This window comes from Diplotaxodon limnothrissa, linkage group LG5 (assembly GCF_057381915.1).
Source record: "Diplotaxodon limnothrissa isolate DT_005_m linkage group LG5, D_limnothrissa_male_GT1.1, whole genome shotgun sequence".
NCBI classification, from domain to species: Eukaryota; Metazoa; Chordata; class Actinopteri; order Cichliformes; family Cichlidae; genus Diplotaxodon; species Diplotaxodon limnothrissa.
This window is the reverse complement of record NC_140600.1, coordinates 13,732,353-13,759,414: the sequence shown is the minus strand read 5'-3', so window position 1 is coordinate 13,759,414 and position 27,062 is coordinate 13,732,353. Positions and strand designations below refer to the sequence as shown.

The 27,062-nt window shown below is 38.5% G+C and overlaps 3 protein-coding genes across 3 annotated transcripts; 2 read left to right on the top strand and 1 right to left on the bottom strand.

The window, feature by feature from the left end:
* Positions 1-2,426: 2,426 nt before the first annotated feature.
* On the top strand, positions 2,427-13,088 carry LOC146631753 (interferon-induced GTP-binding protein Mx-like). The gene is made up of 12 exons (XM_085353898.1): positions 2,427-2,616; positions 9,092-9,229; positions 9,335-9,489; positions 9,860-9,998; positions 10,315-10,513; positions 10,606-10,684; positions 10,777-10,899; positions 11,036-11,177; positions 11,290-11,448; positions 11,553-11,629; positions 11,710-11,937; positions 12,807-13,088. The coding sequence occupies exons 1-12, from the start codon at positions 2,430-2,432 to the stop codon at positions 13,086-13,088; spliced, it is 1,908 nt and encodes a 635-aa protein (XP_085210024.1). The 5' UTR covers positions 2,427-2,429.
* Positions 13,089-15,388: 2,300 nt separating this feature from the next.
* On the top strand, positions 15,389-19,955 carry LOC146631752 (interferon-induced GTP-binding protein Mx-like). Its single transcript, XM_085353897.1, has 12 exons — positions 15,389-15,654; positions 16,152-16,289; positions 16,414-16,568; positions 17,026-17,164; positions 17,336-17,534; positions 17,635-17,713; positions 17,809-17,931; positions 18,032-18,173; positions 18,252-18,410; positions 19,148-19,224; positions 19,341-19,589; positions 19,701-19,955. The coding sequence occupies exons 1-12, from the start codon at positions 15,468-15,470 to the stop codon at positions 19,923-19,925; spliced, it is 1,872 nt and encodes a 623-aa protein (XP_085210023.1). The 5' UTR covers positions 15,389-15,467; the 3' UTR covers positions 19,926-19,955.
* A 679-nt stretch (positions 19,956-20,634) lies between these two features.
* thoc7 (THO complex 7) lies at positions 20,635-25,065 on the bottom strand. The gene is made up of 8 exons (XM_085353896.1): positions 25,017-25,065; positions 24,656-24,776; positions 24,427-24,554; positions 24,234-24,320; positions 22,847-22,904; positions 21,058-21,124; positions 20,883-20,952; positions 20,635-20,790 (listed from the first exon to the last, which is right to left on the bottom strand). The coding sequence occupies exons 1-8, from the start codon at positions 25,033-25,035 to the stop codon at positions 20,729-20,731; spliced, it is 612 nt and encodes a 203-aa protein (XP_085210022.1). The 5' UTR covers positions 25,036-25,065; the 3' UTR covers positions 20,635-20,728.
* Positions 25,066-27,062: the final 1,997 nt, after the last annotated feature.

The window sequence follows — 27,062 nt, the reverse complement described above, 5'->3', positions numbered from 1 at the left end:
TTAGATTATTTCCTTGCAGGTACTTAAACTGAATCACATTTTGTTGAAACTGTTTCAACAAAATGCTAGTGCTAACCACGGTGGCACGGTGGTTAGCACTGTTGCCGCACAGCAAGAAGGTCCTGAGTTCAATTCCACCATCAGGTCTTTCTGTGTGGAGTTTGCATGTTCTCCCCGTGTTTGTGTGGGTTCCCTCCGGGTACTCCGGCTTCCTCCCACCGTCCAAAGACATGCAGCTTGTGGGGATAGGTTAATTGGATAATCCAAATTGCCACTAGTGTGCGAATGGTTGTCTGTCCCTGTGTGTTGGCCCTGCGACAGACTGCCGACCTGTCCAGGGTGTACCCCGCCTCGCGCCCTATCTCGCCCAGCTGGGATAGGCTCCAGCGCCCCCCGCGATCCTGAAAAGGATAAGCGGAAGCAAATGGATGGATGGATGTTTAAACTACACATTATCTAAAGTTTAAATAAAGAGTCTTTTTTTGTCTTAATTTACCAGTCCATCTTAATTGTATCTGTAATATTACTTAATTGAACAATCTGACTTCTTTATTTATTTTTTTGAAGAATTAAAATGAATAAATAAACTGATCAGCTCATACTAAACTGCTCTATTTTCTTTTGGCTGAGATATAATGTTTATCTGTTCCAACTCCAAACAAAATTAAGTAAATCACTGAGATTCTATTTATATTATTGTATCTGCTTTCATCTCTCATGCACTTGTTAGATACTGGAAACTTTTTGACTATTCAAACACTTGCGCACTTTAGCTCCCCCTTGTGGTTTTACACAAATTTAAAATACAATATTATCAGGACCTTGGTCTTTCAAAAAAGGTTAACTTGGATTTTGGATTCTGTGAAACCATCACTTTGCATTGATTAGACTGTTTATGTGCCTACTATATGAGAAGCTCAAAAGAAAATATCAGTGCCGTATACCTGCAAAACTGTGGTTCGGGGAAATTTAGCAGCTATTATTATATGTTAGTTTGAGCTAAACTCCTGAGAGTGTGTATTCACGTAGTACCAGATACTGATCCTAAAAAATTGTGGGTTTTTAGGTTTGTTTATTTGCCATCCTTATGTGATGACAGTAGGGGCAAGAAATTATCTGTATTTTTTCTCTACTAAGAAGCACATCTCTGCACTGAAATGTTTTGTCTTTGTCAAATCTGAAGTGGTGTTTGCCCTGCATCAGGCTGGTCAACGCCCCCCCCCTCCTCCGCGCGACCCTGATAACGATAAGCAGAAGAGGGTGGATGGAGATGAAATGTCCACTGTGTGTTTAAATCAAGTGTGAAAAAAACAAAAAAACAAAACACGTACATATCATGCGTGCACATTAGTCCTGCTTCGTGTGGACACTGTGATATGCAGTTTCCTGATGTTCCAAATCACATTTCCCACACAGCTGCTGCAAAAACCAAAGATGTTGTCCCTTTTCAGCTTTAGAAAGTACAACCAATGAGTGATGTATTGATTTGAGGCAGTTCAAGTATTTATTTGAAAATCACCACAGCCATTTAACTTTAAATAGTAGCCTTTGTCAGTCAATTATCAATTACCATTTCATTGATCTGTTATAAATAATACAAAAGCTGGATATGTTTTGTGATTTCCCATTTTGACCCCTCAAGCTGAGCATCATGTCTGCTGACATCAGTTATAGTTTCAACACCATGGGCATGGGCTTCCTTGTTTCCCTCTCCAGAGGACTATAATTCAGAAACGGAACATTGTGCCAAAGTAAATACCTCTGAAACTGATTAAGGTATCAAACTCATCAGCAAAGCATTTACTGAAGTTAGAAATCATGAGCTTCACGGTACTTCTCTCATAGATTTACACACACACATACATCGAGAGAAAAACATGCTCAGGATAAGACTTAAGAATAAGTATTTTTCCTCTTCCGTGGACAGGATGCTGGATGACCCAAATCACTGTGGTTTAGCAACAGGAACTTTGCGTTTTGCCCAGCTTAAGGCTATCTCCCGTGATCTTGCAAGAAGTAGGTTAAAGTAACAGGAGAAATGAAAGAAATGAAACCTAACCGAACTCACTTAATTGCTGATTTAGGAAAAAATAATTTAAGTGAAGAATTGTAATGCCGCTAGGATAGGCTCCAAACCCCCTTATGCAAAAACCTGAAAAGGATAAGCGGAAGAGGATGGATGGATGGACTCTATAGTGCACACTGCACAGTCAATTAACCGCGAGTTAAAGAAAGTATCACTTTAAGAAGAAGCTGCCTCCTCTCTGTATGTTTGAATAAACAATGCGACAACAGATGCCAAGAAACGAAACTTATAGCAAACCCTTTTCCGGGTTAAACCAACAATTTTGATAGAGCAGGTTACAGTTCACACTGTCATTTTTACCTTTTCTACAAAATCATTTTTCAGGAGACAAACATTAGCTACCATGAACTCTTTGAACCAGCAGTATGAGGAAAAGGTCCGTCCCTGCATTGACCTCATTGATAAACTCCGCTCTCTTGGTGTAGAGAAGGACCTGGCGCTGCCTGCTATCGCCGTGATAGGGGACCAAAGCTCGGGGAAGAGCTCTGTGTTGGAGGCGCTGTCCGGGGTGGCACTGCCGAGAGGAGTTGGTAAGAAGACACTTATTTCCAGCTCAGCAAACTCACTGTTCATTAGACTCGTGACAGTCCAGTATATAAGTAATCCTTTCATACCTTACTTAAATAATATACCAAGGGCGTAGATTTGGCATGGACGGAAGGGACACGTCCCCACCAATATCCAGCGGTTATTGAATTGTCCCCACCAATAATTTGATCTCTTTGAGTAAAGAAAAACAAAACCGATAGAAAAAAAAAAGATCTGTCAATGTCTCATTCACCCAGCGGTGCAGAAAGAGTTAAATTACGTTCTCTGCTGGAGTCCTGTGGAACATAGGACTGCCATAATGAATTAATTAAATACACCATTAAATAATTAATTAAATGTGTCAATAATGAATTAAAATTGGAATTAATTAATTAAATAAATAGGTATGACACATGTAATTAATTAATTATTGACACATTTAAATAATTATTTATGTATTTCACATTTTTATTAATTATTGACACATTTAATTAATTATTTAATGATATATTTAATTATTTATGTATTTCACATTTTAATTAATTATTGACACATTTCATTAATTATTTAATGATATATTTATTTATTTCATTTTGGCGCCTGGCTCTCATCTTGAATTAATTTTATCTGTCAGCCTCACCCATCAAACCCAGGGGGCGGGGTTAACGCTGCCCATGCAGCTTCTCTAACATTTCATTGGTTGCCGTGCAAAGTAAGTGAAAACAGGTCGATCCTAGATAATCGATTGCTTGTGTAGACTTGGGGCAGCCAGGTATCCCAGAATGTATTTCAAATCACAGGCAGCAATGGTGGTGCTGTAGTTTTAAAATACCCCGTTTTTCTGTCACCAACTACACTTTTAACAGTGTTTTAGCCGCGAATGTCGCACCGTAATCTTCACATGTCTGGTCAGGTTGTCAACATAGAACATGTTTGCAAAAGTGCTCAGATGTTTTCAGAGATTTCACTAGCTCTGCTAACAGTCAGCATGCAGAGTGCACCCAGGGGGTTACGTTAACCGGTTTGTTTACATATTCCACTCTCCGTGTTCCACATGTTGCATTCACAGATTCTCATTTTCACCGAACGATCGTCTCTTTCCGCCTGGTCTTGTGTCTCTGTGCTTCTGTAACATAAAGAACGAGCTGACATTTTTCTCACGAAACCAGCGATCAGCTCAACAGACCCTCAGTTTACCTGCATGCATCCTCCTCCTCACCTGTCAGCTGTTTAACACCTGCTGCTAATTCAAGAAACACGCCTACGTTACCTGGTGATAGTCACAGTTTAACTGGGCAGCCGGTACTCGATATAAAGCAATGTCAGCGCATTTTTCTGCACAAGATAAGGAAATATAGTATTTTTCCCGAGCGCAGAGCTGCTGGAGCTTGTTTCCTTACAGAGCACTTTATAGGCGAACAGCTTCATCAGCGGCTGATGTCCAATCACCGGCACACAGCTTTGAAACCTCACCTGAGTTTTAGCTCTCAGTGGTTAAACGCTGGACTTCATTCACTCAGGTTCTGTCTGTCGGGTCACGTTTACTTCGCTGTTTTATTTACAACTGAGCAAATCGGTTTGGCTGAGGTTAAAGTTACGTTTCATAACTGCATAGTTTCACAGACCTTTAATGGTTCACTGGCACATGTGTTAGACTGAACTATTCGCTTTTCTTTATCTGGTGTGTTTTGGATTTAACAGTGAATTTTGAGATTAAACTGACTTTTAAAATGTTTTATACAAAGAGGAAAGAGAAGGCGCATTTCCACCGAGAGAAGCAGAGTTTGCAACAGCATGTTCATCATGAAGTCTGCAACCTGGACAGAAATATTATATCATCTATTTTTTAATAGTTATTCAACTGTATTCTAAGCACCAGCTATCTGTTAGAATTTTTAGAGTTTACTTAACTAAAAATAAATGAGGTTAACATATAATTTGTGTGATTTTTTTTCTCTCTCTCTCTTTTCTTTTTTCTTTTCTTTTTTTTTTTGTGCTTTTTCGGTCATGTTATGTTTAACTGTCAAAGTTTTGTTACAAACTATGAAACACATCGTGCAGACTTCTGGATGTTAGAAGAAAACTAATACTGCTCATGAATGAGACTAAAGGCAGGAAAGTGTCCTTTAAAACTAAACATGTTAGTAGGACCTCCCTATTTATATCATAGTTTATGATATAGCACGTGCATTTCAGTAATAGCCTACTGATTTCAGTGTAGTGGTGTCACACAACAGTCACACAGCTCACATGGTCATTATCTGTGATACTCCTTAACTATAATTTATCTAAGTTAACTTCAGTTAACCATTCAGACGGTTCTTTTGCAATGAAAAAGCTGTGTACCGGGGCCTGCGCTTTGTCGGTGGTAATAACAGCTTGCGAGGCGAGCGGGTCTATCCCAGGCTTTGCCGTGAGACTGGGCATCGAAGCACTTTTGCAAAGAGGCTGTATCTTGACAAACCGACCAGACATATGAAGATTAAACCACTACATTCTCGGCTAAAAAAATATTAAAACTGTATTTGGTGACACACAAACAGGGTTTTTCAAAGTTCAGTTCTGTTAGTTTCCACATGCCGGTTGTTGTGTGCTAAAAACAATGGCCACCAGGCCAAAGCAATGGTTTTGACTCGATCAGCGTTAACCCCGCCCCCTGGGTTTGATGGGTGAGGCTGACAGATAAAATTAATTCAAGATGAGAGCCAGGCGCCAGGACTGCCAAAGTGAAATAAATAAATATATCATTAAATAATTAATGAAATGTGTCAATAATTAATTAAAATGTGAAATACATAAATAATTAATTAAATGTGTCAATAATTAATTAATTACATGTGTCATTACTATTTATTTAATTAATTAATTCCAATTTTAATTAATTATTGCCACATTTAATTAATTATTTAATGGTGTATTTAATTAATTCATTATGCGAGGGGGAGAGGAGGATGGCAGCAAAAATAACCTGGATATAAGAAAGTATTTTTCAAAGAAACCTGTAAGTCACTTAAAGTCAAGTTCACTCATAAAATCTGTCCATCATAATAACGTTACAGGCTATGCAAGGCAATACATGCCAACCCTCCCGTTTTTTCTCGGACAATCCCGAATTTCAGTGCCCCTCTTATTACTCTTTCTGGGTTGCAAAATAAACTTTTAAAAACATTTCAGGCGAGAATGTAGCTGTGCAAACTTCAAATATCTGAACCGGGGAGAACAGCAAACTCCCAGCACATCGTTTTAGGCTTTGGCCCACATCAGTCTAAAATTGTATGTAACCATGAATAACGTGTTGCCATGTCCACCAGGAGAGACTGGACCGTATAGATGTAAAACCAATATGCCGGCAGTTTATCTCAGTTAACGAGAGGAGCAGGCCTGTGTTTGGCTCCTTCACATACTGGACATTAAGTTATTGTGTGGGACACCAGTAGTCCATGTCTGTTGCTGTAACAGTAGTTCATGTTTAGAGTAAAACATCCCAGCTCACTGATTTGATCGGGGCAATAGTGCCTAAAATGTTGCATAATTTTGCTGAGAGATCTGTTACTTTGTGGTAATCTTAGATGAGTAGTTTTATGGACAAAAACCACCAGGTCATTCAGTGTTCCCTTAGTGCTAATGTATAACAGATGTTGGTGTACTATAACTGAAGTAATGTTGTTAAGTCCTTAAAGTCATATTATTTTATTGTCATGACTGTATTTTAAGCTATTTTTATTTTTGTATGATATCTGATTTATATGAAATATGGCTGAAGTAAACTAAAGCCTAAAATACTTAGTCAGTCATTTGTTTAATAGTAACTTAACATTATATAATTCACATATAAAACTATAAATTGTAATTTTAAATGGTTTAAAAGCATGTAGAATAGCATATGTATAAGTATATTTCTCCTTTTTTTTAATCAAGAAGCAAAGACGAAAAGGAAAAAAAAAGAAACAGGGCAGGGTTCGGTGGCTGAATCATCCGTCCCCACCAATGCCAAAACCAAATCTACGCCCTTGTAATATACACTACTGGTCAAATGTTTTAGAACACCCTAATTTTTCCAGTTATTTTTTGCAATACAAGTCGTTCAAGTCCGATGAATAGCTTGAAATGGCACAAAGGTTAGAAAGGCCAGAGGTTAAAAAAGTTAATGTTTCCCAAAAATGAAAAAGAAAAAAAGTACATTTCAGAATTATATGTTACTCTGCCGAAACGGTGGGCCAACTCATCTCCCGTGCAACATATTTATTGGCCTTACCAAAAGAAAGTGTCTTTGAGTATAAAATAAAATGGGGGGCGGCTATTTTCATGTCTTTATCTTTATCATTGTGCCACATATACAAAAAGGCCTTTTTCAGGGAACACAAAATGGGTTAACAATTTAAAGATGTTCTGCAGCAATGGAAGTCGATCAAGCCTTGAAAGCTGGTGCTACTAATTCCTACAGGTGTTCCATCTTTTCTGGATTACTTACAATCCCCTCTGTCTGCATAAGGGCAGTGTTGGAACACACTGTGGTACCATACTGTTATAGCCCGTCTCGGGGTGGCCAGACCATAAGGGTGATCCATCCCCGTCTGACCCCAAGCAGCACATCACACAATTAGTACAGTTTGATGGTGATTTATTTACAATGAGTGGATTTAAAACAAAGGAAAGGAGCGGACTATAACTTTGGGGTGGACCTAACGAAAAAACAACAAACAAAAGGAGCCTATCTCAAGGATATATCAAACTTGCCTACTCAAAAGAATTAAACCAAACGACAGGAACTTACCTCCCCAACTAACAAAAACATGAGAAAACTGTAATCAAAGAAAAGGGCAGTCCACCCCTACATGCCCCTGTGTAAAACAAACATCACTAGACAGGTAACATAAAGTCTGCCAGTTAGGATGGGCCGAGGATGAAAGGCTCGCCGTCCATGGCGGTGTCATCAAATACGTTGTCTCCCGGTAGTTAGCCAATCCGCAGGAACTGTCCCCTGGATCCACCAATGACGAGAAGGCACCTACACACTTAAATTTGCATATGAGAAACAACATTACGACAGCAGTCGTTAACACATACCCTCGTGAGCATCAGTTGAACAGTATTGTACTGCAGAGAGTTTATTGTTACAAAAAAAGGTAATTAATAATGGAAGAGAGACAGGCCATCAGTTAAAAATGCACAGAGAAATTGCAAAGAAAGTCAAGGCGTCAGTGACTAGAGTTACCTTCACCATCAAAAGGCACTCAGAAACTGAAAGGATGAGGTCTGGCTCACCCAGCGCACAACTGAATCAGAGGATTTTGGTTTAGCTGTTATATCTGCCAAAGGTGGCGAGTCAAAAGTTTAGAATACGTTTTAGTCTATAAATTGATTCCATTATTTCTTTTTTTTTTAACTGAAGTTGCTTATTTGTAAGATGCTTTCATTTCAGGGTGCAATGAGACATTAAACTGCATCATTTTCAATAAAAACTGGAAAAATTGGGGTGTTCTAAAACTTTTGACCGGTAGTGTATATACATTTGAAATCCCTTACCTTTGTTTAATTGGCGTTATTTCTCTGTTCAAATTCAACTTGTAACAACTTGTTCAAATCAAATCCTTACAGTACTACCTGACCACTGGTCTTATCCTGGCATGGGCTCTGACGTGGTTCTATAGAAGTGCGTTTGAATATATTTGGATAAGCCGAGACAAATGTCGGGCTGGCTGGATAAATTTCAGTTTCTGTTTCTGTTTTCTTAGTTTCTGTTTTCATTCTTGTTGCTTTGAGTCTTGGTCTATTTGAGTTTCTGTTTCTGGGACCTTCACTGTTTCCCTCTCTGTCTTGTTTCATTTTGGTTCCTTTGCCCTCCCTTGTTTCCTTTTCTTTCTCATCTTGTTTATTGAATAATTTCCTCTGTTTATTTTCCAGTTACAGTGTATCTGCAAAGTATTCACAGCACTTCACTTGTTCCACATTTTTGTCATGTTCACTCTTATTCACCTTAGTCTGCACACAACACCCCATAATAACAAAGAAAGAAAAGTTTGCTTGAGATTCAATTTCTACAGACCTCCAAACATGGCCTTCAGATTAGCTCAAGAACAGAAAGTGAAAGTTTCATGGAATGGGTTTAGCTGGCTGAGCAGCTACATGCAAACCTCACATCATCAAGCATAATGTAAAGAGTCAGATGCATGGGTATAAACCACTGGACTCTGGAGTAGTGGAGACGTGTTCTCTTCAGGAAGAATGGTCAAAAATCCCCGTAAATCCAATCTTAAACCTTGTGGAAAGCCTTCCCAGAAGAGTTGAAGCAGCAAAGGGTGGGCCAACATCATGTTTAACCCTATGGATTAAGAATTAGATATTCCTGCAGACACATAAGAAAATGTGTTTGGCAATATAGTATAATGACTGCTTTTTTATGATCTTATCAAATACTCTGGGTATTCACTCAAATCTTTTCCTCTCTGTCTCACCATTCACTCATAAAAAACACAGGTATTGTGACAAGATGTCCACTAGAACTGAAGATGACAAGAAAGAAGAAAGGAGAGGCGTGGTATGGAAAGATAAGCTACCGTGACTATAATGAAGAGCTAAAAAAGCCTTCACTTGTGGAGAAAAAGATTCGGGAAGGTACAGCGTGAAGTATTCTTAAATGTCACTGTTATTGATGGAGGCAGAAGATAGGCCAGCTAAACTTATTGTTCAGGTGTGACTCAAACCAAATCCTCTTTTCAGCACAAGATAAACTGGTGGGGAATGGGACTGGGATCAGCAATGACCTCATCAGTCTGGAGATTGCTTCCCCTGATGTCCCAGATCTGACACTCATCGACCTGCCTGGCATCACCAGAGTGGCTGTCAGTGGACAATCAGAGGACATTGGTGAACAGGTAGCATTTGGTGGTAGAATGCATCAAGTCAGATTAAAATACAGCTCAATTCATCCCTGTCACATGTTTGCTGTTTTACTTTTGATTTTTAGAAAAGCAAGAAAGACCCCATCATAAATATATGCATGATTGCTATCAGTACAGCCCACAGAACACTATCCAAACCACAGCTCAATAATATAATCATATGATATATTTCTCTTGTGAAAAAATGAAAAGTATGGCTGTGATCTTTTATGGGTATTACATTCATTCACAACTTGATTTGAACAATCCTAATTTGGGCACGATTAGTTTGTATAACTTTTTGCAACTATATTTTTCCATTTCGTAGCTTAATATTTGTTACGTTACAAGCTAATACTTTCAGATAAAACGACTGATCCAGAATAACATCAGAAAACAAGAAACCATCAGCTTGGTGGTTGTTCCATGCAACGTGGATATTGCAACCACAGAGGCTTTGAGGATGGCACAGCAGGTGGATCCTGAAGGAGAGAGGACTTTGGGTAACTAGAACTGATTTTAAAAAGTGGCACCTGGCTTATAAGCAAATGTCTCTCTTGGGTCATTGATTCTCTATCCACTGAATAAATATAGTTGCTATGTATGCTTACTGCATACATTTATCATGTTGGTTCTGTTTTCACTGGTGAGGAAACTGTTGAATCTCATTTAATCTTTTTATTAGTTTGTCACAATGTGAGCAATATTTAATGGCTGGCACCAAGCTCTGACTGGAGCTCATTAATGATTATTATCATCATCATTATCCAGCTGCTTTTCTCATAAGGTGGGGAATCCAACACTATATCTCTCTGTCAGGTATCTTGACCAAACCTGACCTGGTGGACAAAGGCACAGAAGAGAACGTGGTTAAAATTGTCCATAATGAAGTCATCCCGCTGAAGAAGGGCTACATGGTGGTCAAATGCAGGGGTCAGAAGGAGATCACAGAGAAGGTTTCACTTTCTGAAGCACTAAAAAATGAGGAAGCCTTCTTCGAAGAGCATGCCCATTTCCAGTAAGTTTGCTCTTTTTGGAAATTATGCAAACAAGTGTTTGTGGTGTGTTAGGCTGTGTTGCTTATACTCTAACCTTTTGTTTGTGCTGTAGGACTCTCTTTGATGAGGGTCAGGCCACTGTTCCTAAACTGGCAGAAAAACTCACTCTTGAACTGGTGCATCATATTCAGGTAAGTACTTATTACTGTTTTACCTTTGTAGGTCACTGGGGAGAGCTTTAACCCACTCCAGCTTTGATGTGATTTGTCCATGTGATTTGTAGAAATCTCTGCCACGGCTTGATGAGCAGATACAAAAGAAACTTAAACAAACTCGGGCAAACCTGGACAAATTAAGCAATGGACCCCCATCTGATGCAATTGAAAGACTTGGTTTCCTCATTGATGTAAGTTCACCAGTTTTTTTAGGAGACAAAAAATTGCCAGCTGCAGGTTTTGCACCTCCTAAACAAAAGTGTAAGAAAAATGAATATGAGCTTCTGGAAACAACATTTCCTGTTCTTTGAAACCGTTCCTTCTTAGAGAGTGTCAGCATTCACACAGGATGCTATCAGTCTCACCAAAGGTGAAGAATTAAAATGTGGATACAAGTCCAGCATCTTTTCCTTACTGAGAGGTCAGTTTGCAGTATGGAGGGAAGCCATAGAGACCTCTGGAACAAATTGTAAGTGAATTTAAAACTTGTTAATTAGTTACCTCTAATATACCTACTGTTAAAAGATGAAATTATTAATTATTAATACTATTTTCCCACCACAACTACAACCATATTATAGTCAACTGGAATATTCAGAGAGAGGTTTCTCAATATGAACGAAAGTACCGTGGAAGAGAGCTCCCAGGGTTTATCAACTACAAGACGTTTGAGGCCATGATCCAGGAGCAGATCAAACAGCTGGAGGAGCCTGCTGTCCAGAAACTCAAAGATGTGTCAGGCATGTTTTTTATGATACCGCAATCATTGAAAGTGATCACAGAACATGTTACTTTGCAGGTATTCTTTCATTTTCTAATTTTTTATATAATTTTCTCTTTTTAGAGCTTGTGAAGAAGGAGCTCTTTGAGTTGGCACAGAGCAGCCTGGTTGGCTTTCCTAACCTCATCAGAACAGCAATGGTAACATCTCCTTTGCTGCTTGTTGTATATTTATTAATAAACACTGATAAATATGTACTGACATCTTCTGTGTGATTTAGCTGAAGATTGAAGACATCAGAACTAAACGGGAAGCTGAAGCAGAGGCCATACTGAGGATGCAGTTTCAGATGGAGATGATCGTTTACACTCAGGACACAACATACAGCCAGATGTTAGCAAAGAGGAAGAGGGAAGACGAAAAGGAGGCTGTAAATTCCCTGGTGAACAATAATAGCAGTGGGGCCACCCTGAAAGAGATGCTGAAACACCTTAAATCCTATTACCAAGTAAATGTTACTGAAACTCTGTTTTTTATGTTTGCATTTAAAAACATGATATAGTACATAAACTCTTGCCATGTCAAAAGATACATCCCACTGAAGTTTTCAATATAAGAGAAAAAGTAGACTCTTTGAAACAGTGACTACAGATAAGCAACAACAAAAAGAAAAGAAGAAAACTAAAACTAAAGCGGAAATTTAGAATGTATACAGTTAAATGAAATGAACACCTGTTATATTTATGACACAGTCACATAAAGCAACAAACAGGAAATTTGGGTTAGAGCCTGAATTTGCTCACTGCCCCAACAAACTCAGCTTGATGGGACAAAAATGGGCCACAAAGTAGAAACAAATCCAGTTTATCTGCCCATAGACATCAGTACAGAAGCAAATCTTTTACTTAGAGATGTTTGGCCTCAGTAACAGTAACAATGTTAGTTTGTTTTTGCCTAATAATTTATTAATACAGAATAAATGTTTTAATGTCTTCTCAAAGCCAGGTCCAAATTCAGGTCTGACAGTATTAGAGACACCAACTATATTTTTGTGATGGCGGCACATGAAGGATTTAGCTTTTTAGCGCATCCCTATTATCTGCTGGGAGGGTGGTTTTAGTCTTTGTTTTATTTTGTTTTAAGAATATTACTCAACTTTATTAAGTCTTAGTCTGGTATGACTTTTTTTCTGTTTTTCTTTAGATGTGAACACAATGTAACCAACTAAGTTGGTTACAAAATATCGAGATGTTCTATGATTTTGTTCACAGCTAATAATTTAATACAAAATAACAACCATGTTCAAATTCTGACATATTACAGACAGTAACAAACAAAAGCTTTTTACGTCCTTATTTCTGTCTTCTCCGCTCACAGATTGCTGGTCAGCGTCTTGCTGACCAGATCCCCCTGGTGATCCGCTATCAGATGCTGCAGCAGTTTGCCAACCAGCTGCAGAGGGAGATGCTGCAGATGCTTCAGGATAAGGAGAGAAAAGAGTCCCTGCTTCAAGAGGACATTGGCACAAAAATTCAAAGGGAACAACTTCAGAACGGCCTTAAACGCCTCTCAAACGGCCGCCTTTTGTTGACTGAGTTTAGTATGAACACATTCAACTTCAGCTCAGCACAAGGGCAAAGCTTAAAACCAGATTTCTAACCTGACAAACAAAATGATGGACGTCACTTCATAGAATCATAGAAATATTTCCCCAGCATTCGCTTTGCAATACATTTTGAGTGCCTTTATTATAGATTGTAATTGTTTTAGTGTGTGTGTAGATATATATATATATATATATATATATATATATATATAATATAACATCTTAAAGGGTCATACGCATGTATGTTGCTGTTGCAGAAGTATATTTTTTGTTTATTAAAAATGTTTTGAGTGTTAGAAATAAAAATCACTGGTAATGGTATGCACTCCATGTGCTATTTTGTTATATTGTGTGTTACAGTTTGTGTATACATTAACGGGGGAAATGAATAACTAAAATAAAGTGAGACATATACTAAAAGGCTGAATTTTTTGAAAGTGACATTTTTTTCTGCAAAAATATGATCAGAATGTATTAAAAGAACATTTCTCAACAACGGATTCATCTTCAAACTGGTACAGCCCCAAAATAAATGAGATTAGTTATACCACTGTACAAAATATGGAAACAGATACCAATTCACAATGACAGGGGGAAATTGGCACGGGGCATTGCCGTCCTGGGAAAAGCAAAGCATATGTTGGATCAGAAAGCACTGCACATTTTATACTGTGCTTTACTACTGCCATATATGAGCTACTGTGTAGAGGTCTGGGGAAACACATACAAAAGTAACACACAAACAATAACTATAATACAGAAAAGGGCCATTAGATTAATAAATAATGTAGGGTACAGGGACCATACAAATGCACTCTTTGTCAAAATGCAAGCTATTAAATTCCAAGACTTGGTGAAGCTTAAAACAGCGCAAATAATGTATAAAGTCAGAAATAAATTGCTTCCCAAAGAAATCTGTAAATTGTTCATAGAAAGAGAAGGTGGGTATAACTTAAGAGGGAAATGGAATTTAAAAATACAAAGTGCTAGAACAACTTTAAGAACTATGTCAATCTCAATTGCAGGAGTTAAATTATGGAACAGTCTAACAGAAGAAATAAAAGACAGTCAAAACATAAAACAGTTTAAAGTAAAATATAAAAACCTAATTTTAAATAAGTATAAGAATGAAGAAAACGGGGTTAACCCAGGACGGTAATGTTGCTGGTAATGGTGTTGCGGTTCTTTTTTGGTTGTTTTTTTGTTTTGTTTTGGTTTGTTGTTTTTCCATAACTTGTGTATCTGCAAATATACACATTCTGTATTTTTCATATGAAAGAAACTATACTGTGGTGGGGCTTGCTAATTTCTTGTTTTTGATATGTATGTTATGTTTTGTTTTACTTCATATGTTTATATGTTTCATATGTTGTTTGTTTAATTTAAGACAAAAAAAAATTAAATGAATGAGAGGTAAAACTTGAGGGGGTAGGGACAAATAAGTAAATACTTCAGCCTACTCCTTTTCAAACAAATAATGGAATGATATTTTGTAATGATTGTGAAGGCACATGTTTGAAATGTTTGAAATAAAAATGAACTGAACTGAACTGAACTGAACAGGCTTGGTATTATTTGCCCTCCACCCTCTAATCTTTGTGCCATCCTTAAAGTTTTTTGGTCATATAAATGAAACTGTTGCCAGAAATTATGGGGAGGATAAAGTTGTTCTGAGCCCCCTTTTTAAAACTATTTTTCTACTCATTAAAACATCAACATGAACTACATAATGTTAATAAAATATGCAGCGAAAGCTAGATAGAAAACAATACCTTAAATCCTGACAAGTGGACTGACCCTCAAATGCCTCAGAGTGGTATATTCCACTGCCTACAGTTCTCTTAATCCTTTACTTTGCAAAGGTGAACTGAAAACCAAGCATGTGTTGGACATTATCCTTAACTTCTACTCAAAAAGAACAAATTGTGTTTACAGCTGTAATCAGTCTGCAGTCTTTGTTACTTTCAATACCTTGAAAACTGAATCTTGTCCTTCAATGCAGTTGCCATACAAAAAACAAGAGACCAACATTTCCTAACGCATGTTTATGTTCATGGTTCCAGGATTTCACACCTGCAGGTCACCCGGCATGTGACCACTAGGTCTCCAGAAAGTCTTCTGCCTTTTTGTTTTCTGCAGCGTAAACTGTTGGCTAACGTTCATCATCACTCAGTTTGACACGCCTTATTAAATGCGTGCTCCGTCACTGAAACGACAGGATGGGCCAGTCTCTCTCTCATCATTTTTACACAGGCACCTGTAACGTACACGAAACTGAGGGAAAACGAAACTTACAGCCAGGCTGACGATTCGAAACTTCTCCGGTTCAGTCCGTCTTCTTCCGACACAACAGCTCACAAGCCACAGCGACTTTGTCACTTTAATTTTAGCTGCATTCATTTGTTCTTTCGAAGAGAAAAGCAATCACCATCATGAGCACTCTGAACCAGCAGTATGAGGAGAAAGTCCGACCCTGCATCGACCTCATTGACTCTCTCCGCTCTCTCGGTGTAGAGAAGGACCTGGCGCTGCCTGCTATCGCCGTGATTGGAGACCAAAGCTCGGGGAAGAGCTCTGTGTTGGAGGCGCTGTCCGGGGTGGCACTGCCGAGAGGCAGCGGTGAGTAAGAAAGAAGCAAATAAGGAATAATTATAAAGGTTCAAATGAAGAAATAAAGAATAATAAGGGATTCTGACGCAGCATTCACAGATTTTTTTAACCACGTCAAAAGACACACCGAGCTGATACATCATACTCCAGTGTAGACTGGGAATAATCAGGGAAATGAATAATCCTGGCTTTTAAAACGTTCACTCTGTTGTGCCTTCACTCAAGGTTCCAATATAGTTGAAACAAACTAGATTTTGCAATACCATCATGCAATGTGTTAGAGGTGGAAATAAAGAGCCACACTACAGCAATGGCCTCATTTACATTTGGAAACATTTATAATTGCTTCTCTTCCCTATTCATACTGTTACCAAATATTAAGATGTGCTGTTGACAGAGTATCAAATAACTCTTGTGCTGTCTGACACAGACTACTGTTTTTCATAATTTCATCAGATTATCTTTAATTTTTTCCCTTTTTTCTTATTCACATTTCATTAATCTAGGCATTGTAACAAGATGCCCTCTTGAACTCAAGATGAAGAGAAAGAAAGAAGGAGAAGAATGGACTGGAAGGATAAGTTACCAGGGCCACGAGGAGGAAATAGAAGATCCTACAACTGTGGATAAAAAGATTGAAGAAGGTACAATATACAAACACATAATTACTAAATCTGGTTGACTGAGCTACCGGATCTTTAAGGTTTCACTGATCAGTCCTGCAATCATTAGTTGTATCATGTTATGTTTGTCTGTTTGTACCTTCAGCTCAAAATGAAATGGCTGGGGTCGGAGTGGGGATCAGCGATGAGCTCATCAGTCTGGAGATCGCTTCCCCTGAGGTCCCGGACCTGACCCTCATCGACCTGCCCGGCATTGCCAGGGTGGCTGTAAAAGGACAGCCAGAGAACATCGGCGATCAGGTATCATAGTTGAGGGTCCCCCTGAAAAACTTCATAGGGACTTCTTTGGTTTTCATAGCACCTTGGGCAAATAACAGGTAAATAAGGCAGATGTGGTTTGCTCCATAAGTCTCTGGACGGTGACATTTTTGTAGTTTTGTCTCTGCACACTAACTACAATGCATAGTAAGTCAAGCATTCAAGTGCAGACTTCATTCAGTTTTAATTCAAGGAGTAAATAAAAGTATTGTTTAATAATTACAATCCCTCATTTTCAACAGTTCAAAAATAACTGGACAAACTAACGTCATTTTAAATATAAGGATTATTTTAATGCAAAGGTGAAAATCTTTTGCAGTCAACGACTGCTTGAATTCTAAAAGTTTGTGTGATTTTAGGTTTAGATGGGTGTTTTCACTTTAAGAATAGGAAGTACCGTAGAAAGAACTACATGCATGGTGTGAATTTATACTTTCAGATAAAAAGACTGATCCAGAAGTTTATCACAAAACAAGAAACCATCAGCTTGGTGGTTGTTCCGTGTAATGTGGACATTGCAACCACAGAGGCTTTGAAAATGGCGCAGCAGGTGGATCCTGAAGGAGAGAGGACTTTGGGTAAAAGGACCCCTTATAGTGTTTCATAAAGCTATAAAACTTCATTCCACAATCATACTGGCTTCTTTTTTGAACATATTTGCAAATTCCAACTCAGTCTTTTAGATGTGACAGGTCTAAGTTCACTTTAAAGTTGTCTTCTCTCTCTCTTTATCTCCCTCTCTCACTCAGGTATCTTGACTAAGCCTGACCTGGTGGACAAAGGCACAGAAGAGAACGTGCTTGAAATTGTCCATAATGAAGTCATCCACCTGAATAAGGGCTACATGATTGTCAGGTGCAGGGGTCAGAAGGAGATCACAGAGAAAGTGTCTCTGACTGAAGCCCTAGAAAAAGAGGAGATGTTCTTCAAAGATCATCCCTATTTCCAGTAAGTTTTTTTGTTTTGTTTTGTTCTTTTTTTGTTGTAGGTTTGTTTGGGTGCGAATCATCTAGTAAAGTACTGAGAACCTGTTTTATTCTTGCTCCAGCACTCTTTACAGTGAAGGCCACGCCACTGTTCCTAAACTAGCTGAAAAACTCACCCTTGAGCTGGTGAATCACATTGAGGTGATTTTTTTTCTGATTTTGCGTTCTTATAACAAACGTCCTGTACAACCAAGTGATTAGCTGTAAGGTGTGTGACCCTGCCGTTTGATTTACAGAGATCTCTGCCAAGACTGGAAGAGCAGATAGAGGATAAACTTGCTCAGACTCAGGCAGAGCTGGACAGATATGGTAATGGACCTCCTTCTGATATGGCTGAGAGACTCATCTTCCTCATCGATGTGAGCTTCCTTACCACCCATAACATTTATGTGACTACGTTCATTTCCTTGCATTTCTGCTTAACAAACATCAAATACCTCTAACACGTGTGTGCTGCAGAAAGTGACCGCATTCACTCACGATGCCATCAACCTGACTTCAGGAGAGGAGCTCAACTGTGGAGAGAGCTTGAATGTTTTTTCTACTCTCAGGCGAGAGTTTGGGAAGTGGAATGCCCACCTGGACCGCTCTGGACAAAACTGTGAGTCTTTTTATTTTTACTGAGCTGGTGTATAGCAGTCCATTTTCACATCTCTGATGTATACCATTCGTGTTGCAGTTAACAGGAAAATTGAAAAAGAGGTGGAGGTATATGAAGACAAGTACCGTGGAAGAGAACTACCAGGCTTTATCAACTACAAGACCTTTGAGGTCATGGTGAAGGAGCAGATCAAACAGCTGGAAGAACCAGCTGTCAAGAAACTCAAGGACATAGCAGGTGATGTTACAGTCTAGGCAGTACATATTGGATAATTACTCACTTTTTGTCCTAGTTTTGTGATTTTCTGAGTAGATGCTACATTGAATACCCATCCAGTGAGTTTTGATGCATTTGGCTAAATTTGAGCACACAGAATGCTTTTACATACCTCTGAATTTAGCCTGCTGCTTCAGACAGATATGAGATGGTCATTAAAGAGCAGCGTGTCAAATTCACAGTATACAGGTTCAGGCAAAAGTAGAGGCACTGCTGTGTTTTAACGGATTAGGTGGTGAACTTGAGACATTTCTATATAGAATGACTTTTGTTTCATAGCTTAATAAAACTTTGTTCCATAGATCTAATGGCTTATTTCCACGTGTTTTTACAAAATGTAGATGTTTGCCAGATTTGGAATAAGCGGTCGTGTATGCCTTCAATCTGAAAAGTGATCTCCACGGTTATAAAAACATTTTTCTTCACTGTTCAATGTTTTTAGTGCTGTCTATGTTTAACACTTACACTTACTACATTTTCTTGGTTTTGGCAAAGCAACTGACTTTGATATCTTGCACTTTTGCTTGTTGGACCTCTTTTTCTTTTTAATAATCCTCTCTCTAAAACTGAGGTTTGGCTGAAACTGAAACTATTGAAGTAGCCTGGATTACACAATAGATTTACCCAGAAATATGCTGCACCCATGATGCGATCACTTCAAGTTCTGTGGTTTTATTGTTTATATCTGTTTTCTCTAGATGCTATTAAAAGGGTGTTCCTACAGCTGGCCCAGAGAAGCTTCACTGGATTTCCTAACCTAATAAAAACAGCCAAGGTAGCAATCGTCTGAGTTTGCCTCTGTTTTACTGTTTAATCGTTATCAGCATTATGTCAAAGTATCATTTTTGTCATTTTAAGAAATGTTCAGACTGACTGAAAGTCTTTTTCCAGGCAAAGATCGAAGCCATTAAGCAGGATAAAGAGGCCACTGCTGAATCAATGCTAAGAACTCAGTTCAAGATGGAGCTGCTGGTGTACTCCCAGGACAGGACATACAGCAACAGCTTGAGTGAAAGCAAGCAAGAAGATGATGAGGAGGAACAACACAATCACAGAGGCAAGCTGCGGACACCTGTGTACACCAAGGATAACCATGCTACACTTCAGGAACTGATGCTACACCTTAAATCATATTACAAAGTAAGTTTACTTTATGTTTAGTGGAAAAATATATGGACAAAATCAGTGAGTGTTTACACAGAGGCTATTTTTGGAATTATTCATAACTGTCTTTTCTACTTCCTCTTTCAGATTGCTGGGCAGCGTCTGGCTGATCAAATCCCACTGGTGATCCGCTACCACATGCTGCAAGAGGCTGCCATCCAGCTGCAGAGGGAGATGCTGCAGATGCTTCAAGACAAGGAAAAGTTGGAGTTCTTGCTGAAGGAGGATTCTGACATTGGCACCAAGAGGGCTGCTCTGCAGAATCGCTTCACACGCCTCATGAAGGCCCGTGCATACCTGGTCGAGTTCTAGATGTGAATGCTCTGCAGTCAGTGGTGCCAGGTGATGGGAGACCGTTTATATGTACACATGTAGTGTAACATGTAGCACTCCATCCTAAATTATGTCTTTTAGGGCTTAAGGGCTCTGTAAACTCTCTGGTTTACTAGTGTGAGTAAATTCTACTAAAGTGCTTTTTGTTCTTGTTTAAATGATTTTGACATCACATCACATAACTTTGTTTAAATAAAGAGGGTTTTTTTCTAACTTGACCTTTCTGATTATATTTTAAGTGTCAGATACTTAATGACGCGTTCTAATTTCTGAGAATTCTATTCATTAAAAAACCATAACAAATCAAACTGAACTGCTTCGGTTTGGCTGAGATGTTGAATTCATCAGTTTTAACTCAAAACCTGAGTAAATAACTGGGGTGGCTGTGACTCAGGAGGCAGAGCAGGTAAGTTGCTTAAAAGTGCTTTGATTGTTCAGTAGAAAAACGAGATAAGAACCAGTCCATTACCTTTACACTTTGTAACTACTTAAATTACTTTAGCTCCCTCTTGTGGTTTCCCACAGTAAATTAAAAACAGCAAAACAAATAGTTATATTATAATTTTCGGATTATAATATTATTATTATTTAAGTTGAAGTAATCAGTTCTGTTTTACATAAATATACATCAACAATGTTAATATGAATCTAAAATTTGGTGAATAAATTAAACAAAGCAGCTGTGGACAAGTCAGCTTTATTCAAAATACATTTTAAAAAAGTATCAGAGACAACAAAATCAATTAAAATCAAGTTGTTTTAAATTCAGGATCTCCACATATTCACTCTCCGTTCTCTGCAGGGCTCTCCTGACTGTTGTCGTCATTGTCTGATTTCTCATCGTCTAGAAAACAGAAAGTTGATCAGCGAGGTGAGGTGACACCAAATGTGCTAAGATGCACACTTTAACAGCTACTTAAAACAAAAAGCACTCACTCTCAAGGGTCTGCTGAAGCTCCTGTATGGTACTGAGCAGCACATGGAACTGCTTCTTCCGCAACTCCAACTGAGTGGAACAAAAGCAAGATTTTAACAAGTAGGAATTTTTACTGCTAACTAAAAAAATATTCAAAGTTAAAACTAAAGCGTTTAAGAGATATTTTGGTTTTACCTTGGCATCCACATTCTCCTTAATGTGAGACAGCTGTTGGAGTTCTTTATCAAGCGCCTCAAGCTGCCTGCAAAGAACAAAGTAAAACTGAGCTCATAGCCAGATCATCACAAAAGCTGAAAGCACATACAGTTGTGGTCAAACGTTTGGAAAGAACATAATATCATGGCTCTCGAGTTTCCCGTTATTTCTACAACTCTGATTTTTCTCTGATAGAGTAATTGGATCAGATACTTCTTTGTCACAAAAAACATTCATGAAGTTTGGTTCTTTTATAACTATATTATGGGTTAACAGAAAAAAGTGATCACGTCTGCTGGGTCAAAAATATACATACAGCAGTGCTAATATTTGGTTACATGTCCCTTAGCTATTTTCACTGCAATTGGACGCTTTAGGTAGCCATCCACAAACTTCTGGTTGAATCTTTGACCACTCCTCTTGACAGAATTGGTGCAGTTCAGTTACATTTAATGGCTTTCTGACATTGTTTGTTCAGCATTGTCCACATGTTTTCAATGGGGTTTAAGTCAGGACTTTGGGAAGGCCATTCTAAAACCCTTGTTCTAGCCTGATTTAGCCATTCCTTTTACCACTTGTGATGTGTGTTTGGGGTCATTGTCCTGGAACACTCAACTGCGCCCAAGACCCAAACTTTGGGCTGATGATTTTAGGTTATGTTGAAGAATTTCAAGGTAATCTTCCTTCTTCATTATCCCATTTACTCTCTGTAAAGCACCAGTTCCATTGGCAACAAAACAGCCCCACAGCATAATACTACCACCACCATGCTTGATGGTAGGCATGGTGTTCTTGGGGTTAAAGGCCTCACCTTTTCTACTCCAAACATATTGCTGGGCATTGTGGCCAAAAAGCTTGATTTTTTTTTCGTCTGACCACAGAACTTTCCTCCAGAAGGTCTTATCTTTGTCCATCAGCAGCAAACTTCAGTTGAGCCTTAAGGTGCCGCTTTTGGAGCAAGGGCTTCCTTCTTGCACGGGAGCCTCTCAGTCCATGGAGATGCAAAACACGTTTGACTGTGGACAATGACACCTGTGTTCCAGAAGCTTCTAATTCTTGGCAGATATGCTTTTTGGTGATTCTCGGTTGACTCTTCCTCCTCCTGACCAATTTTCTCTCAGCAGCAGATGGTAGCTTGTGTTTTCTTCCTGATCGTGGCAGTGACAAAACAGTGCCATGCACTTTACACTTACAAACAACTGTTTGCACTGTTGCTCTTGGGACCTGCAGCTGCTTTGAAATGGCCCCAAGTGACTTTCCTGACTTGTTCAAGTCAATAATTCTCTTTTTCAGATCCATGCTGAGCGCCTTTGACTTCCCCATTGTACCATTTGTGGGCGTTTGTATCCAATGAGCCCTCTTTAACTGGCCTCAGAGAAGTCACCAGCTGTAGTCACTCATAATCACTCACAAGAAGTTAAGAGGTCATGCTATGAAGCTCCTTTCACTGACAACATTCTAAGTCACCAAAATTGCTAATTCATGTTGCTGTATGTATATTTTTGACCCAGCAGACGTGATCACTTTTTTCTGTTAACCCATAATATAGTCATAAGAGAACCAAACTTCATGAATGTTTTTTGTGACAAAGAAGTATCTGTTCCAATCACTCTGTAGGAGAAAAATCAGAGTTGTAGAATTAACGGGAAAGAGAGCCATGATATTATGTTCTTTCCAAGTGTATGTCAACTTTTGACCACAACTGTAAATTCGATGCATTTAATTTAATGCAAAGATCTGACTAACCAGAAGGCAAGGACTGACTTACTTTAGTGTTTCATGTCGGTCTGGGTGCTGCTGGATAACCTTAGCTAGAGCATCATACTCTGGAAAAAGTATGGAAAGAGAGAAGTTGGACAAGTTACATCTTATATACATAATGTACTGGTGAGCGAAACAGAGTTTTGTGAAGTAATAGAAGAATTTTAAGGTAATTTTATATTGTAATGGGAGCCAATGAAGTTCCTTCATCACTGGGGTAAAGTGGTCAAATTTCCACACACCAATTAAGACAGTAGCCGCTGCATTTTGAATCATCTAAAGACATCCTGATGATTGCAATAATCTGACAAACTTGACATGAACACATGGATCAAACACATAAGTCATTTTGAGATAAGAATTTTCTAACATTTGATATATTTTTAAGTAATAGAAAGAAGTTCTAGTAACCTCACTCATGTGGTTATCAAAACTGAAACCACCAAGATGATGCCAAGGTCCCTGATTTGCTCACTCTGTTTCAGAGAAACTATTTTTATGTCCCAGACTTTTGGGACCAACAAAAAGTGTTTTGGTTTGGGCTCTGTTCCGTTCTAAAAAGCTTTGAGACATCCAGCAGTTAATATCATCAACATAGCTCATTAGTTTTTTGCGAACAGACGTTAGATCGTCAGAGGAAAGTGATAAGTACAAACGTGTATCATCCGCATAACAATTGTAGGCTTTATTATGGTTCTTTAAGACAGCACCAAGTGGGAGCATGTAAAAGTTAAATAGTAATGGACCAAGGATAGACTCTTGAGGAACCTCTGATTGATCTAAAACTGCTAACTGAAACATTAAACTTCTACCCTTTAGATATGATGAGAGCCAATCAAGAGCTTGACCTGTTAAACCAACTTTGTCCTGAAGCCTATGAATTAGAATCTCATGGTCAACTGTGTTCAAAGCAGCAGTGAGATCAAGAAAAACTAAAACTTTCAGGGAATCATTATTGATCCTCGAGTCATTGATGACTTTAGTAAGAGCTGTTGCTGTGCCATGACTGGTTCTCAACCTTGATTAGTACTTATAAAAACTATGATTTGAAAGGTATTTATTCAGTTGTTTGTAAACTTTTTCTTCCAAATGCTTTGCTGAAGAATGAAAGATTACAATTAAGGCTAGAATTATTAATGATCAATGGAGCCAGGTTTTTTTCTCTCGAGTAGCAGTGTGATTACAGCACATTTAAGGGAAACGGTGAAACACACATTTAAATAGTTTGGTGGGGATAGGGTCAAGTAAATAGGTGTAAGGCTTTAACTGATGTCAAGATCTTTAGAATTTACAGGTGAGAATTGACAACAGCTGGAGGTATAGCTTGTAGAAGGGGTACATAACAAAACGTGAGTCTTTTGTCAATAGGACAGCTGACTGAATAGCTTTCTTACCTTGGCGATTCTTTCGTATCCTCTTTGCCCTCTGAATTTCTTTTTTGCATTCTGCTATCTTCTCATGTGCAGATGTAATGTTTTGTTCTGTAGTATGGGGACAAATTAACGAGTTGGAAAAGCAGGTAATACAAAATGTGACTTGTAAACAGTTGCGAAGATAAATGGACAGTCTCACAAAACCCAGTCCTACCAATGTTGGAGTAGATTTTCTCATAATTCTCCATTTCCCGAAGATTCATGTCGTAAACCATCAACGTCTTCCCCATGGAAAATTCACACTGAGCCAGAATGCCCAGCATCCTCTGATACTGTGTGAATCTGAACAGAATTACAGCACTTTTTATGACTCAGACCAAATTCTTCTAGGCGATTTTAGAGAAATGCGTGGCAACCGAGTTGGGTATGTAGAGCTCGCTTACCCTTCCTCCGGGGTCCCGGGAGAGTTGCACCATTTCGTGAAACTCTTCAGGAGCAAATTGATTCGGCGGTCATCTCCGGCTCCATCACCGTCAATGAGAAGGCGTTTCCGAATAACTTCATCTGGAATACGGGCGAAATAACAGCCATTCAGGTACAGCAGGTAACGCGAATACACCGGCTAACAAGGCTACTTGATGTTAGCTGTATCCAAAATAACCCACGTCTCCATGCACAACTGGTTCGTTTTTGACGGGTATGGGTATGTGCCTGGGTATAGTAGTATTTCTAAAGGTTTAGATAATTGTTACTACTCATAGGTGGTATGACTAGCTAATATAAATGAAGAGAACGGTTACTTACCATCTGTAACAGCCCCCATGTTTGTGCTGCGGCTTTGCAAAACTTTATTGAGCAGCAGGAAGTGGACAGTCTCCTGCTCTTCTTCTGGGGTTTAGTCCTCGGTTGGCAAGCTAGTTTGAAAAATTACTTCCACCAACCGGACTGGAGTGGGCAAAAATAGGTGCCATTGGATATTTTTATGAGACAAGTGAAACCTTTAGTTGGAAAAAAAAATGCAGAGCGTTTTCTTTTTGATAAAACTTTATATGATGAGTTTTTTTTTAACTTTGGGAAGAGCAGAACAACACGGAAGTATATTGTTAAAACCATGTTTTGGTGATGACATGATGACTGATGACATTTATAGAGTGTCTTAATTTGTGTCATGAACCATCGCACTAAACTGATTTTTTTTTTTTCTTCAAACAGACGTATAACTTTCTTATATGTTTTGGAATAATATCTGCAAAGTGCTATAAGTGTGATCTATTTTTCTTTTTTTTTTTTTCAACATTATGTTTATTAAAGTTTTACATATATACATATATAAAGTACATACACAAACAAATTTACACAATAAACGAAACACAAGGTACATTCAATGAAAGCACTTGAGTCCATGAGACCTCTGACAGATTTTAAAGAATAACTTTCAGATTGCAGCATATGGTTGTAGTCCTGTACAGGAAATAGCTAGGCTGTCCCTGTCTCACACAGTAAACCAGATAGATCTTTATTCCCAATATACTGGATGTAGCGCCCCCAAATTTTCTGGAAAATTTCTTGTTTATCTTTTAGAGTATATGTAATTTTCTCTAATGGTAAACATAAAGACAATTCTTTGAACCAATGTGAAATACTTGGTTTGCCAAGACTCCTCCAAGTTAGAGCTATCACTCTCTTTGCTTGTAGTATTCCCATGTTTATGAAGATTTTTTCAAAATGATTTATGTTACACCCTACAGGATATAATCCCAGTAGGAAAAGTTTGGGATCCATCACAAGTTTAATTGACAAAATCTCCTTTATCATTGCTCTAACCTCTTCCCAAAACTCCTTTATTTTTGGACATGACCATAAACAGTGGAGCAATGTGATCTATTTTTCTTAATTAGCTTGCATATAATACTGTGCGAAACTCCTAAACCACCCCTCATTTATTTATATTGTGCTGGAGAAATGAGAAGTAGCTACAGTTGTTTATTGAAATGTGTGCAAACATCCATGGAAATATATTATATAAGGCAAACACTGAGTTTTACAACGCCAATTCCAATTTTACAATTGCAGTTGGCTTGTCTGTCAGTGTATGATTGCCTTTATTCTTCAAGATAGCCTGAACTCTCTAAGGTAAGGTTTCCTCTGAATTTCTTTGAGCAGTCTTCAGGAATAGTTCTCCAGGTTTCTTCAGAGCTCTTCTTTGGATGTTGGCTTCCTTTCTTTCTGTTCTCTGTCCAAATGATATCACACTGTGTCAATAATGTTGAGGTATGGACTCTGGGGAGGCCAGTGTATGACATGGTGTTTCATTTTGTGTTTTTCTATCCAGGTATACTTTTACTGCACTGAAAGTGTGTTTGGGATCAATGTCATGCCGGAGAAAAAAAAGTTGTTTGTCAATCAGACCCTTTCCATATGGTGGTGCATGGTGAATCAAAATTTGACAGTACTTTTATGTATTCATATTTCCCTCGGTTTTAACAAGATTCTTGACACCACAGGCTGAAATGCAGCCCCAAACCATAACATTCTCCAATGTGTTTTACTGATGGCTGTAGGCACTCGCTGTTTTAACTCTCTCCTGGCCTCCTCCATACATAGTGATGATTTGAACCAAAATTTCAACTTTGGGTTCATGACTCCATAATATCCGTGCCACTACTTTTTCAATTCAGTTCTTGTGTAATTTGGCATATATCGTCTTGTGTCAGGTCTTTGCATTTTTTCCTATTTCTGCAGAATATGTCTCTTATCTAGTTCTCTCTACTTTTTTAAGGACACTGCACGTTTTGACACCCTGCAGCCATGTTCAAATTCCCAGGGACTCTTATTTGGGCAGGTAGTTTG